The 15,639-nt window shown below is 42.3% G+C and overlaps 1 protein-coding gene across 1 annotated transcript in view; it reads right to left on the minus strand.

The window, feature by feature from the left end:
* Positions 1-15,639, minus strand: part of PHEX (phosphate regulating endopeptidase homolog X-linked) — a 215,977-nt gene that overhangs the window by 56,698 nt on the left and 143,640 nt on the right. Inside the window, 1 exon segment of the mRNA XM_027607309.2 lies at positions 3,349-3,407. Coding sequence (XP_027463110.2) covers positions 3,349-3,407 — 59 coding nt within the window.

Raw genomic sequence — 15,639 nt, forward strand, 5'->3', positions numbered from 1 at the left:
ACCTAATCAGGCAGGGGGAATAGCAACTTTATGGTGGAGCAACCCAGGAGAATCCACCTTCTCCAAGTGATCAGGGCTAACGTCACATCACCAGCAAGAAGACACACTGATAGCATAAACCTGATGATATGATGCACTAAGGAGGACACAACATCACTCCTGTGACATTCATGTCCCAAATGCATTAGCTTCAGTCCAATCGTGTGAAAACACGAGACAAACACAAATTGAGGGACCTTCCACAAACTGACTGGCCAGTACTCTTCAAAGGTGTCAAAGTCGTGAAAGACAAAGAAAGACTAAAGAACTATTACACTCTGTAGGAGACTAAGAAGAAATAATGACTAAATGTAATGGGGGATCTTGATAGGATTCTGAAGCAGAAAAAACATGAGTGGCAAAACTAGTGACATTTCAGTAAGGCCTTGAGTTTAATTAATGGTGATATACCAATGTTAATTTTCTGGTTCTGATCGTTGCACTACAGTTACATGCTAACAGTGGGGTGGTTGGCTAAACTCTGTGTTGTAGTTTTGTAACTTTTTAGTACGTTTTAAAGTAGTTCAAAATAAAAACCTGTGTGGTTCCGTCAGTTAAGCATCTGCCTTTGGCTCAGGTCATGATCTCAGGGTCCTCGGATCGAGCCCCAAATTTGGTTCCCTGCTCAGCAGGGAATCTGCTTCTCCCTCTCCCTCTGCCCCCACCCCCTGCTTGTGCTCTCTAATAAGTAAAATCTTTTAAAAAAATAAAATAAAATAAAAAGTGGGGATTTTTAGAGAAAAAGATAATCCAAAGAATTTTCTATTGCCCAATAGGTTATCCCAACTAATATTATAATTCACATATAATTCTTATTATAAATAGTAGTTATAATTAAAATCTCAAATATCTTGGTGCACGTGGGTGGCTCAGTCGGTTAAGTGTCCGACCCTTGATTTCAGCTCAGGTCATGATCTCAGGGTTGTGAGATCAAGCCCCGCGTCGGGCTCCACGCTGGGCAGGGAGCCTGCTTAAGATTCTCTCCCTCTCTCTCTACCCCTCCCTCCCCCATTCATTCTCTCTCGCTCCAAAAAATACATAAATAAAATAAAATAAAATCTCAAATATCTTAAGTTCCTATGTAACATATGCATCTTAGTTCTCAATCTGGAGCTATATGAAAACATCATGATGCACATGTTACATACATTCACTGTCAATTACATCTCAATAACACTGGGAGGAAAAAAATAATAATGAGTCTTTCCAGAGTAAGGAGTGACATTCAACATATTCAAAATATTTAACTGATCTGATTATACAAATTAATGTAGAAATCAAAAATTACCACCATCTGCTTGTTTTCCTTCTATTCATTATGCTCTCAGACCAGTCCCTCAGAGACTGCCATTCCCAAAAGTGGCCACACAAGGGCGACTCTAATGAGCTGTGCCTGCTGGGAGTTGGCAGCCATGGCTCCAGAGCTGTGTCCTCTCCGGCCAGGGAGTCCTGCTAGGATGAGGGCCAGCAGGGAGGATTAACAGAGGGCAGGCAAGGCACCTCACTGAGAAGGTGGCATTCAAGCAAAGATTTGAAGGAAACGGGAGCATGAGCTATGCAGATCACTTGGGGAATTTTCCAAGGCAGAGAGCCTCTAGTATAAACGCTAGGACAGAAGAGTCTCATGTTCTAGGAACAGGAAGGAGGCCAGTGTGGCTGGAACAGAGGTGACATAAGACAGCAGTAAGAGGCCTGAGGGCCATTATAAGTAATTTGGCTTTTATTCTAAATGGGAAGGGAAGCTGATAACCGGTTCTGAGCAAAGGAGGGACCTGAGAAGATTGTAAAACATGTTTAAATGGCTGCAATATGAGATTTAGAACAGATTGAAGGGGGATACGGACAGAAGCGGGGAGACCAGCGAGGAGGCTATGAAGGGTATCTAATGAGGAGGAGATGGGCCTATGGCCAAGGGCGGCAAGTCTTTGTAAGTTCCGTTCCCCACATTCAACAAAGTGCGTGCTTAAAAGCATGAGATTAGATGTTATCACCACGCAAGGGAGTGAAGATGGAAGACAAGGAGAGGTACAGGAGGGATGAGAAACCAGCCAGGGCCTGAGCAGGAGCAGCCCACCCTCCCCACAACAGGTCACTGCCAACCTGAACTCAAAAGTCTGTTGTTCTCATGAATGCCTTCATACTTTCACTCAAGAGGATATACCTCTAGACAATATATAGAAGTGTTTTTGCATGCTCTTCAACTTTTTATATGGTATCATACTTGATGTATTTTCCCCAGTTGTCCTTTTCCCCACACAACCAATATTTGTGAACTTTATCCACGTTAACACATGTTGCTCTAGGTCATTCATTATTCGGTGCTATCTGGAATTCCTTTGGGTGAACATGCCACACTTGAGCCATGTTCCTGCAGAGGGACACAGAGGTTATTCCCCTTTTTCTGCTATTATAAACACCAGTATGAGCATTCTCACATGGGCCTCCTCAGGTGATGTCTCAGGTGAGACCTCTAGGCAGTGGTTCTCAAGCTATGTCAGAGTTACCCAGAAGCCTTAATAAAACAGATTTCTGAGCCCCATGTGCAGGGTTTGAGAACTATAGATCTAAGGTGGGGCCCAAGAATTGGCATTTCTAACAAATTCCCCCATGATGCCATTGCCATTGGTCCCAAGACCACACTGAGAAAACACAGCACTGAGGCCCATGCCAGGAGTGCGCATGATGGTCAGAGATATGCAGGGACACCTTCCGCTTCTCCAGGCTTCACCCAACTGCTCTGCAAAGCGGGTGAACCAATTTACCTTTCCACCAGCGTAGGTACGTGTGTCCCTGCTGCCAACACTTGGTGCTGTCACGTTTTTTTATTTAATTTGATCTTTAATCATTTTTTAAACTTTTCATGGCATTTATAATTTTATCTACTCAACACATGTAAATAAAAGCAACTTAAGACTTTACATCCTAAGGCTAATCAGAACATTGCCAAGCTTTTGTTTATAGATAGTCCCCTCAGGTTGTGCCATCAGCCCAGCTTCCCGCTTGTTTTTCCCATCAATCCTAGAAAGAGACAAATGGTTTGGACAAAATCATTAAGATCATGATGAAAGAAAAGTGGAAGCTTGCTCCTTTTCATGGCCAACTGCACTGTAATTTTATTTATTGTCGTTTGTTTGTTTACTCAATAAGGTGAAGGGAGAGAGGAAAATCGGGCATATGGGGAGAGAAACGGAAACTGCCCTCACCAACATACCTGATCACTTTTGGAGGGCAATAAAGAAATCATAGTGAGGGAAGGGTTCCTTCCATTTTGTACCAGGTTAACAAGGAGACAAGAAGCTGGGTACTCACGGATCTGGTTGGTGGATGCACTGTAGAAGGCATTGACGGTCGTTGGATTTGTGAACCACCTGTAGAAAGAGAAGCAAATACCACCAGGCAATCATCATTATCCAGGCAGGAGGGCAGCAAGAACGAACACAAGGCGGCAGGATTTATTAGCAAATAACCAGGGAACAATGGGGAAGTGGGGCACGTAGGCAAATTATCACCTCAGTTTAGGGTTACTGCTCTGTTCAGTGAACAATCTCATCCTAAACTGAACAGGATTCAGCGAGAATATATCAACATGCCTGGCTATTCACTGTTACTAACTTTACGGAAAAAGCACCGGTGCTTCTGAAATAGGTTTAAGAAGAAATTCTAGAATCTAAAGGACTCTCCCCAGAGATGGAAACAGCAACAAGCTGATGTTCGGCAGGCCCTGTTCAATGGGTCCATGGGACAGCTAAGTTTGTATGCTGCATCACCTCTGAACTGTCCATTAGAGGTTTTAGATTGATGACAGTACAGAGGCCCACATAAAGAGACATGACTAAAGTGTGACCATGCTACCCCCAAAGGGTCTGCCTGCTCCAGTCGCGAGTTCACTGATTTTTTTTTAAATTTTATTTATTTCTTTGAGAGAGAGAAAGCAAGAGAGATCAGAGGGAGAGGGAGAAGCAGACTCGCCGCTGACTGAGAGGTGAGCCCATTGCGGGGCTCCATCCCAGGACCCCGGGATCATGACCTAAGCTGAAGGCAGACGTTTAACTGACTGAGCCACCCAGGTGCCCCTGAGTTCACAGATTTAAGCACCAAAAGATCTAATGGCTCATCCTGCCTCTCTCACTAAGTAGCTGGGTTGTGTTGGAATGGCTGCCCACCTTCCTGGGCTATGGTTTTAGCTATAAAATTACGGTACTGCATTAAGAGATCGTGGATGCATAGATTACTTAGATCAGGGCTTGGCAAATGTTTTTCTGTCAAAAGTCAGATGGTAAACATTTAGGCATTCTGCAGGCAAAGAGGCAAGAATCAAAGATGTTATGTAGGTTCTTCTGGAGTAAGAGCAAAGCTTCCACAAAATGTTACTGATGAAATTAAAAATGTACTGAGTACAACTTTTTTTAAGACAGCCTGTTAATGAGAAGAATGGAATTCTTTTGAGGCAGAATAACATTTTTGCTTAATTGGGATTCAAGGTTAGTGCTTCTTATCTCAAATCGACTGCAAATATTTCTCTCTCAAAATCACTCTGCACTCACAGGCCACACGAAAATAGGCATCAGGCAAGATTTAGCCCACAAGCTGCAGTGTGTGGACCCCTAATTTAGATGCCTGTGAGGTCCCACCCTTTATGATGAAAACCAAGTTGTCTTAAGCTAAATTGTTTAAAATAAACTCGTATAAATCCCTTTTCGGAACAATCATTTTAGTAGTTTACACCTAATAGAAGAATTATGACAAGCTAATAATTTATGTCAGTCAGACTAATATGAAATTAGTAGGAAATCCAAGTGTTGACTCTAGTTGATCCACACATACCTTCTCCCTATAAAGAAGTCTATGAATAGGTCATTCTGTTACTATCACTAGTAGTCGTAGTGGCAGCGAACATTCACTGAGCACTCATGATGCCCTTAAGCACACCCTATTCCTCGGGTTTTCTTCCCCACAGCAACTATAGGAATTACTAGCCTATCTCATAGACCAGGACAGTGAGACTTAACAAGCATTATATAACCTGCCCAAGGTCTGGTCTGACTTCAAACCAGTTTTTTTTTTTTTTTTTTCCAAACCAGTTCTTTAAGCATTACATCGTGCTGGAGACATTCCTAGAAATCAGGAAAACAAGAGTGCCTCTTCTAGTCAAAACCGACATCTATACTCTTTTCCATAAAATGCGTATTCTTTTCCTTTGGATTTAGGAATAGTATTTCAGTAAGCCCTAATGTTTAGCAAACAAACCTGCTGACTGGTCTACTTTCTTGAGGAAACAAGTGGAAGCAAAAGGCCCTTTATCATCATAATGTCACTCCCTGTAGTAGGTAGAATTAGGGTGCCCCAAAAGATGTTCATGTCCTAATCCCTGGATCCTGTGAAGAGGTTACATTACATCCCCAAAAGGACTCTGCAAATGAAATTAAGGTTAAAGCTTAGAACAAGGAGATTATCCTGGATATCCAGGTGGGCCCAATCTCATCACTAGTCCTTAAAAGCAGAGACCCTTCCGTGGCTGGAACCCCAGAGATGCAATGGAGGAAATCAGATTCCAAGAGTCAAAAGGATCTGTCATGCTGTTGCTGGCTGAGATGTAGGGACCACGGTGCAAGGACCAGAAAGAAGCCTCGAGAAGGGAATGGTGGCTCCCAACTGACAGCCAGCAAGCAAGTACGGATGGCAGTTCCAAAACTACCAGGTGGTGGAGCTGCCAACACCTCAATGAGCCTAGAACAGGATTCTTCCCAGAGCCTCCAGCTATGAGCCCAGCCAGCTGACACCTTGACTCCAGCCTTATGAAACCTGGATCTGAAGAACCAGCCAAGCCATCCTGTACTTCTGACCTCCAGAACTGTGAGATAATACATTTGTGTTTTGAGTTGCTAACGCTGTGGTAATTTGTTACAGCAGCAACAGAAAATTAACACATTACCGAAAGAACCCAGCATTTCTACGCCTGAAGTTTGAGTCAAGAGGGGAGAATCCGGGTGCCTCTCAGCTTGGCTTCTAAATGATATTGGGCTGAAGCATACTATGTACAAAAGATGATGTGTATTCCTAGAGCTCATCCCTTCTCTTCCCCTCCCTCCCAGCTCCCCCCTCCCTTTAGCAAAGAATGAACTTGCAAAACATGAGGATAAGGGTCCCTGCAGGAAAAACGTTTCTAAGTCCTGATGGACAAAGGTGGACAAAACAAAGAAATCAAACAATCGGATGGGGCCCGATTGGGCCTCTGAAGCTTCAGCAAGAGTACCTAAAACATCTTACTTCAAACACATGATCTCACCTTTCCTGACTTCCCAGAGCTCTTGCTGTCTCTAAGGTATGTTTGGAGCCTTGATTATACCCAGAACTGATATTAAGTTGCTGTACCAGTAGATCCTACCACCTCTGGGTGCTATTATTTCTTCTTATTGGTCAGTGCCCATGCCACACCAGCCATTAAATATTTTGTCTATCTCCCTCATTATATCCAAGTTTATTATATATTTAGTTTTACTATTCTCTAACATAAGGCTACCTACCCTGGTTTTAATAGGTGTTTGCAATTTTTTTTCACACTCCTCCCATTTAGAAGTGGAGTCTAAATTCCTCTTCTCTGGATTATAGGCTAGCCTTGGTGACTTGGTTCTACAACATAAAATGCAATGGAAATGACACCACGGGCCTTCCCAAGCTAGGCAATTAAAGGCAGTACAACCTCCCCCTGGTGTACAAACATGCTCCCTTCCGCCTCTCTTTCTCAGGAACTTGCTCTTTGACGCTTCTTGCTCAATCAGCATGCTGTAAAGAAGCCCAGTACACAAAGCCATAGGAGACATTCCAGCCAACAGCCATCATCAGCCACTGGACACGAGAGAAGAAGCCTCCCCCACGACTCCAGCCCCAGCCACTCTCTAACTACAATTACATGAAAGACCGGAAGCAACAGCCACCCAGCTCAGCCCAGTGACTGCCAGAGCCGAGAGAGAGAGAGAGAGAGAGAGAGAGAGAGAGAGAGAGAGAGAGAGAGAGAGAGAGAGAGAGAAATGAGTAATTCTTGTTTTAAGCCTCTAAAAAATCTGAGTGGTTTGTTACACAGCAATAGATAAATGAAACACAAAAAGTTGGTTGTCCATAGATTAAGTTGTAACCACTGGGTTGAATTTTCCCATAAAAATGTTTCATTTGCCCAACATGATGGCTTTTAAAAGGACTAAATTGGAATTCCTTTAAATGAGGTGTACAATGACTAGTTTTCCACAGTCCCCACCACCCCCTAGCATTTGTACTTGTCTAGGTCACCATTTGTTAACTGATTGAGCCCTGAAAGCATATGAGTTCACACAACTTATCTCCCAACAAGATTTTAAGCTCCTTATGGGCTAAGACTATTGTCCAAGTGGCATGTGCTGAGCAGATCATTACATCTATGTAAATGACTGTACTGCTATATATACATCTACTTGAATAAACAAAGAGTGTCATTCAAGTGCTTTAACTTCTTCTTACCATGACCTTAGGGTGTTCCTGTGGTCTGTGTTTGGGGAAGGATTTAGTGGACAAGGTATGAAGAGGTCTCATATAAATTTCAGAAGAAAAATATATGGGGATGAAATTATACTGGACAATGGAATACACAAAAGGAGTGTAATAGTAATAATGAAATACAATTGTCTAAAGACAAAGAAACTGGTACCCCAATTTCTATGGACCATATAAAAGAGATATACATCAGGCTAAGGTTTTACATTTTACCTATCAACTCTTAAAGATAGTTGCAGGAATATGGAATGACAAAACCACAGAATATTTATTGCTTTATTTCTAATATCCTATAGATTATATCCTTCCCATTCCATGCTATAGATAATGCTTTTGCAAACAAAAATTATGGGCAAAACCATAATTTGTGTAGACATCTGATGTATTTTTACATATTTTTTAAAGATTTATTTATTTTTATTTATTTTAGAGAAAGAGAGAGAGAGAGCAGGGGGAAGGGGCAGAGGGAGAGAGAACCCTGAAGCAGACTCCCGGCTGAGCATGGAGTCCAAGGCAGGGCTCCATCCCAGGATCCTGAGATCATGACCTGAGCCAAAATCAAGGGGCAGCCACTTAACCAACTGAGCCACCCAAGCGCCCCGTATTTTTTACATATTTTTGAAAAGATAGAAAAAGAAGATCCAGGGGCGCCTGGGTGGCTCAGTCATTAGGCATCTGCCTTTGGCTCAGGTCATAATTCCAGGGTCCTGGGATCGAGCCCCACATCGGGCTCCTGCTCCACGGGGAGCCTCCTTCTCCTTCTCCCACTCCCCTTGCTTGTGTTCCCTCTCTCACTGTGTCTCTGTCAAAAAATAGGTAAAAATCTTAAAAAAAAAAAAAAAAATCCAGACATGTTTGGTCACAGACGAATGAGAGTGAGTTAATAGGGAAGCTGACTTAAAGTCATTTCTGTCAAAGAAGGGGGACCCTACGGGGAAAAAATTACTTTTGACTCAAGCCAAGCAGTAGACTAAATCCTCTATTTTTAAGCAAGCTGATGAAGTGACAATTCTGAGAACCAAGCCCTAAGTATGTACCTTCAGGTATGACCACCCAATTAATTCCATTATTGTTGACATTTCCCGTTGCGTTAGAAACTTCTTAATATACATTAGCTCAGCTGAAATAGATTCCATGAGAATGAAAGATAAGGTGTATTTATCTCCTATACCCACAAAGAAGCAAAATGATATTTCAGGGCTTTGTGGAAATAAAATCATGATGCGCTGTTCAAAGTAAACTAGTGTAGTGGAGCTACTCCAGAATCATTCCCACCAGATTAAGTCATCAATTTTTAAAACTAAAAGATGTGAACTAAAGCCAATGTGTATCATGAAGCTAAAATTTCCTACAATACTTAAAAAGGAGCAGCCCAAAATTTCCTTTAAAAAAATGACTTATCCTGGGGCACCTGGGTGACTCAGTTAAGCGTCTGCCTTCAGCTCAGGTCATGAACCCAGGGTCCTGGATCGAGCCCTGCATGGGGCTCCATGTTCAGCAGGAAGCCTGCTTCTCCCTCTCCCACCCCGCTTGCTTATGTTCCCTCTCTTGCTATGTCTCTCTCTGTCAAATAAATCAATAAAATCTTTTAAAAATCAATAAATAATTTTTAAAAAATGACTTATCCTACCACTTTACTACACAGAGGACCTTAAATTTCTTTGATGTTGTTTTCCCTGAAATATACGTATAGTCTGAGGAAACAAGAATTAGTACAATTTGAGGGAAGCCTGGGTGGCAGTCAGTTAAGTGTCCAACTCTCAGTTTTGGCACAGACTGTGATCTCAGGGTCTTGAGACAGAGCCCTGGGTTGGGCTCTGCACTTGGCAGGGAGTCTGTTTGAGATTCCCTCTGCCTCTCCCTCTGCCCCCTCCCCTGCTTGCACATGTGCTCTCTCTCTAAAATAAATTTTAAAAATTTAAAAAGTATTAGTACTATTGCACTGATTTTCATTCCTGGATAACTTTTCCAGAAACATTAACCAATTTAATGTCCTTGTGAAAGAGGTATTCTGACAGAGAAAAAAACTACACAAGATCACAGAGTTCACCTAAGCCCACAAAGTCAGCCAGCATTTTTCTAAGGCATAAATAAAATATCAGAAATAGTCAAGGCCATTAGAATCTGACAGTCCATCAGTATTTTAAGATGATGTTAAAGAGGACACACTTAGGGATTTTTCAATTAGCAACCCAAGCCTTACTACATAGCCAAATGAAAAACAGCATTTTGAAATTAAAGAATTACCCTGACAGCATCTCTAATGTTGAGAAGCCCAAACCCTGAAAATTCAGAAAAAATACTGGTGACAAAAATACCTTGATTTTTCCACAAATTGCAAGAAGAGTTTGAACTGATCTGAAGTAGATCTAAAAAAAAAAAACAGGATGATTCACACAGATCTGTGACTACCATACTACATGTAGATGGCTCATCAGGATACTGGAAAACATTTGCTGAAGTCATCAGATTCAAGAAGCTACTTTTAGAACCCTACATCTAAAATTTCTATTGAATAACTGAGGTTAGGAATGAAGCACGAGAGATGGACTGAGAGATACTGTGATGACAAGAGAGAACCAAGGACAGTGGAACATAGAACTTTAAAGCTGTTATCTGTCATTTCCAAAGAAGTTTGAAAGCCTTCTAACCTCTGCGTTCTTTTGATTGGAGTCAGGGATGGGCAGGGGAATAGTTCAGTTGTAGGCCTCCTCCTTCAAGTCCAACACTTGTAACTAACTTTGTGGGTGTGTAAGAAGGCTAGAAGGGCAAAGGGCAGGGATGGGTAGATGGCAGCCATGGGTAAGAGGGACAGGCAGTAATCACAGCTTAAGCCAAGGGTTGGTACAGTGCCTAGAGTTTCTAGAGTCTAGAACAGAGCAGAGAGTTGGAAGGGATAGTAATAAGAGACCCAGAGAGCATAACAAGAGCCAGCCAAAGATCTGGAGACCAGAATATCAGCCAAGGTTAAAAAGTGGGCCATAAAAAAAATAAGTGGGCCATGAATCCAGGTTTCCAGCTAAGAGTATATGAAAAAGTCAGCAAATCCTTTCCACAAAAATCAAGTATAAAACTGGACAAAATCATCAACAACCACTTTAGGGGTCTGGGAATTGATCATCAAAGCCAAACAACACATTGAAAAATGTTTAATTTTGAAAAATTGCTAAAGCTTGAGAGTAAGTAAAAGAGGAGTCTGTGACCTTCTTGCCAGGGGCAGCTCCCGCCCTTCCCAGCTGGGTCAGTAAGAACTTAGTTTCATCAGGATAGGTAGAGTAGGCTGGGGGCGCCTGGGTGGTGCAGTCGGTTAAGCGTCAGACTGCCTTCGGCTCAGGTCATGATCCTGGAGTCTCAGGATCGAGTCCCGCATCGGGCTCCCTGTTCAATGGGGAGTCTGCTTCTCCCTCTGACCCTCCCCCGCTCATGCGCGCGCGCTCTCTCTCTCTCCCTCCATCTCTCTCTCAAATAAATAAAATCTTTAAAAAACAAAAAAAGAAAAGGAAGGAAAGAAGGAAGAAAGAAAAGCAGTCAAGAAAGGAAATCACAGGGGGCGGAGCAAGATGGCAGAGGAATAGGAGACCTAGATTTCGTCTGGTCTCAGGAATTCAGCTGGATAGGGATCAAATCATTCTGAACACCTACGAACTCAACAGGAGATCGAAGAAGAGAGTAGCAACAACTCTCTGAACAGAGAAACGACCACTTACTGGAAGGTAGGCCGTGCGGAGAAGTGAATCCGAGGCGATATTCGGGACGATAGACGGCGGGGGAGGGGCCTCCGCCGACCGCTTCTGGCAAGTGATAGAGCCGCGGAGCACAAAATCGGAACTGTTAGAAGTTGGCTCTGCTGAGGGACGTCGCTGCAGTGGCTAAGCAGGGGGTGGAATCCTCCCGGGACAGTGTGGTCTCAGGACCCTTGGGGTCACAGAAAGACCGGGGGTGCCTGAGTGCAGCAGAGCTCCCAGGTATCGGAGCGGGGAAGCTGGCTGCAGAGACGGAGCTGAGGCGCGGGCTCTCAGCTTGGGGTTGCCATAAACTGTGATCCGCGGCCCAGTCAGGCCACTGCTTCTCCAGCAGGGACCCAACAATTGGCAGAGCCGGGGAGACTCCCCTTCCTCCCCCGGGAGGAGCGGCGTGGGAACGCACCGCAGGGATCTGCTGGGTTTGGAGACTCCACACGGGGTCGGGTGTCAGAGATAGCAACGCTCGGTCACAGGCCGGGTGAGCACGGAGAGCGGCCGGAGACCGGGGACAAGGGAGTGACTGCTTTTCTCTGTGGGCGCACTGAGGAGTGGGGCCCCGAGTTCTCAGCTCCTCCGGGTGGAGATTGGGAGGCCACCATGTTCACCCTGGTCCTCCAAGGCTGTACGGAGAGCTTGCAGGGAACAAAAGCTCCTGAGATCAAACCCGAGCAGCTTGCTTAGCCCGGACCGACAAGGGCGGGGCAATTCAGCCTCCGGCAAAGACATTTGGGAACCACAGCAACAGGCCCCTCCCCCAGAAGATCAGCATGAACAGCCAGCAAGCCAAGACCAAGTTTACCGATCAAGGAGAACGGGAGAACTCCAGCGCTAGGGGAATACTGCACATAGAATTCATGGCTTTTTTTTTTTACCATGATTCATTAGTTCATCAAAGTTAATTTTTGTTAACTGTTTTTTTTTTATTTTTCTTTTTCCCTTTTTCAACCAACATCTTATCAATCTCTTTTAAAAAAAAAAACATTTTTTATTTTTCAATTTTAGAGTCATATTTTATCCCTTCATAGTAGTTACCCTTATTTTTGGCATATATACATAAGTTGTTCTCTCTTTAAAATTTTGAGATACAGTTTCTTCTAACAGATCAAAATATACCCTAAATCACTAGTGTATGGCTCTGTTCTAGTCTCCTGCCTGATCACATTCTCTCGCTTTTTTTCTTAAAACTTTTCTTTTTTCAAACAACTTCTTATCTTATCAAGTCCTTTTATAAAATCTTTTATAATTTTCATCTTTACAGTCATCTTCTATCCCTTCATTGTATCAACCCTTAGTTTGTACATATATGTCTTTCTTCCCTTAAAATTTTAGGAGGCACTTTTTTCTAACAGACCAAAATACGCACAAAATCTAGTGTGTGGCACTGATCTATGGACTACCCTGATATTTGATCATATTCTGCTTTTTTTGTATTGTTCTGTTTTTGTTTTTATATTTTTCTTTTTTTTTTTCTCTTTCTTTTTTCTTTCTTTCCCTTTCTTTTCCCCTGGTTTCAGGTCTTTTCTGATTTGTATACAGTATATTTGCTGGGGACATTGTAAACCTGTTAGCATTTTCTTCTCTCATTCATCTATTCTCCTCTGGACAAAATGACAAGACGAAAAAAATCACCTCAGCAAAAAGAACAAGAGGTAGTACCGTCAGCCAGGGACCTACTCAATACGGACATTAGTACGATGTCCGACCTAGAGTTCAGAATCATGACTTTAAAGATACTAGCTGGGCTTGAAAAAAGCGTGGAAGTTATTAGAGAAACCCTTTCTGGAGAAATAAAAGAACTAAAATCTAACCAAGTCGAAATCAAAAAAGCTATTGATCAGGTGCAATCAAAAATGGGGGCACTAACTGCTAGGATAAATGAGGCAGAAGAGAGAATCAGTGATATAGAAGACCAAATGATGGAAAATAAAGAGGCTGAGAAAAAGAGGGAGAAACAACTACAAGATCATGAGGGCAGAATTCGAGAGATAAGTGATACGATAAGACGAAACAACATTAGAATAATTGGGATCCCAGAAGAAGAAGAAAGAGAGAGAGGGGCAGAAGGTATATTGGAGCAAATAATAGCAGAGAACTTCCCTAATGTGAGGAAGGAAACAGGCATCAAAATCCAGGAGGCACAGAGAACCCCTCTCAAAATCAATAATAAGAGGTCAACACCCCGACATCTAATAGTAAAACTTACGAGTCTCAGAGACAAAGAGAAAATCCTGAAAGCAGCTCGGGAGAAGAGATATGTAAACTACAATGGTAAAAATATTAGATTGGCAACAGACCTATCCACAGAGACCTGGCAGGCCAGAAAGGACTGGCAAGATATCTTCAGAGCAATAAACGAGAAAAATATGCAGCCAAGAATACTATATCCAGCTAAGCTGTCATTGAAAATAGAAGGAGAGATAAAAAGCTTCCAGGACACACAAAAACTAAAGGAATTTGCAAACACGAAACCAGCCCTCCAGGAAATATTGAAAGGGGTCCTCTAAGCAAAGAGAGACCCTAAAAGCAGCAAAGATCAGAAAGGAACACAGACAACATACAGTAACAGTCACCTTACAGGCAATACAATGGCACTAAATTCATACCTTTCAGTAGTTACCCTGAATGTAAATGGGCTAAATGCCCCAATCAAAAGACACAGGCTATCAGATTGGATTAAAAAACAAGACCCGTCCATATGCTGTCTGCAAGAGACTCATTTTAGACCCAAAGACACCCCCACATTGAAAGTGAGGGGGTGGAAAACCACTTACCATGCTAATGGACACCAAAAGAAAGTTGGGGTGGCAATCCTTATATCAGACAAATTAGATTTTAAAACAAAGACTGTAATAAGAGATGAGGAAGGACACTATATCCTACTTAAAGGGTCTATCCAACAAGAAGATCTAACAATTGTAAATATCTATGCCCCGAACATGGGAGCAGCCAATTATATAGGCAATTAATAACAAAAGCAAAGAAACACATTGACAACAATACAATAATAGTGGGGGACTTTAACACCCCCCTGACTGAAATGGACAGATCATCTAAGCAAAAGATCAACAAGGAAATAAAGACTTTAAATAAAACACTGGACCAAATGGACTTCCCAGACATATTCAGAACATTCCATCCCAAAGCAACGGAATACACATTCTTCTCTAGTGCCCATGGAACATTCTCCAGAATTGATCACATCCTAGGTCACAAATCAGGTCTCAACCGGTACCAAAAGATTGGGATCATTCCCTGCATATTTTCAGACCACAGTGCTTTGAAACTAGAACTCAATCACAAGAGGAAAATCGGAAGGAACTCAAATACGTGGAGGCTAAAGAGCATCCTACTAAAGAATGAATGGGTCAACCACAAAATTAAAGAAGAATTAAAAACATTCATGGAAACCAATGAAAATGAAAACACAACTGTCCAAAATCCTTGGGATACAGCAAAGGCAGTCCTGAGAGGAAAGTATATAGCAATACAAGCCTTCTCAAGAAACAAGAAAGGTCTCAAATACACAACCTAACCCTACACCTAAAGGAGCTGGAGAAAGAACCGCACATAAAGCCTAAACCCAGCAGGAGAAGAGAAATAATAAAGATCAGAGCAGAAACCAATGAACTAGAAACCAAAAGAACAGTAGAACAGATCAACGAAACTAGGAGCTGGTTCTTTGAAAGAATTAACAAGATTGATAAACCCCTGGCCAGACTGATCAAAAAGAAAAGAGAAATGACCCAAATGCACAAAATTATGAATGAAAGAGGAGAGATCACAACCAACACCAAAGAAATACAAACAATGATAAGAACATATTATGAGCAACTCTATGCCAGCAAATTAGATAACCTGGAAGAAATGGGTGCATTCCTAGAGATGTATCAACTACCAAAACTGAACCAGGAAGAAATAGAAAACCTGAACAGACCTATAACCACTAAGGAAATGGAAGCAGTCATCAAAAATCTCCCAACAAACAAAAGCCCAGGGCCAGATGGCTTCCCAGGGGAATTCTATCAGACATTTAAAGAAGAATTAATACCTATTCTCCTGAAACTGTTCCAAAAAATAGAAATGGAAGGAAAACTTCCAAATTCATTTTATGAGGCCACCATTACCTCGATCCCAAAACCAGACAAAGATCCCATCAAAAAGGAGAATTACAGACCAATATCCTTGATGAACATGGATGCAAAAATTCTCACCAAAATACTAGCCCAACAGTACATTAAAAGGATTATTCACCACGACCAAGTGGGATTTATCCCTGGGCTGCAAGGCTGGTTCAACATCCGCAAATCAATCAACGTGATACAATACATTAACA

Source organism: Zalophus californianus, chromosome X, assembly GCF_009762305.2.
Source record: "Zalophus californianus isolate mZalCal1 chromosome X, mZalCal1.pri.v2, whole genome shotgun sequence".
NCBI lineage: Eukaryota > Metazoa > Chordata > Mammalia > Carnivora > Otariidae > Zalophus > Zalophus californianus.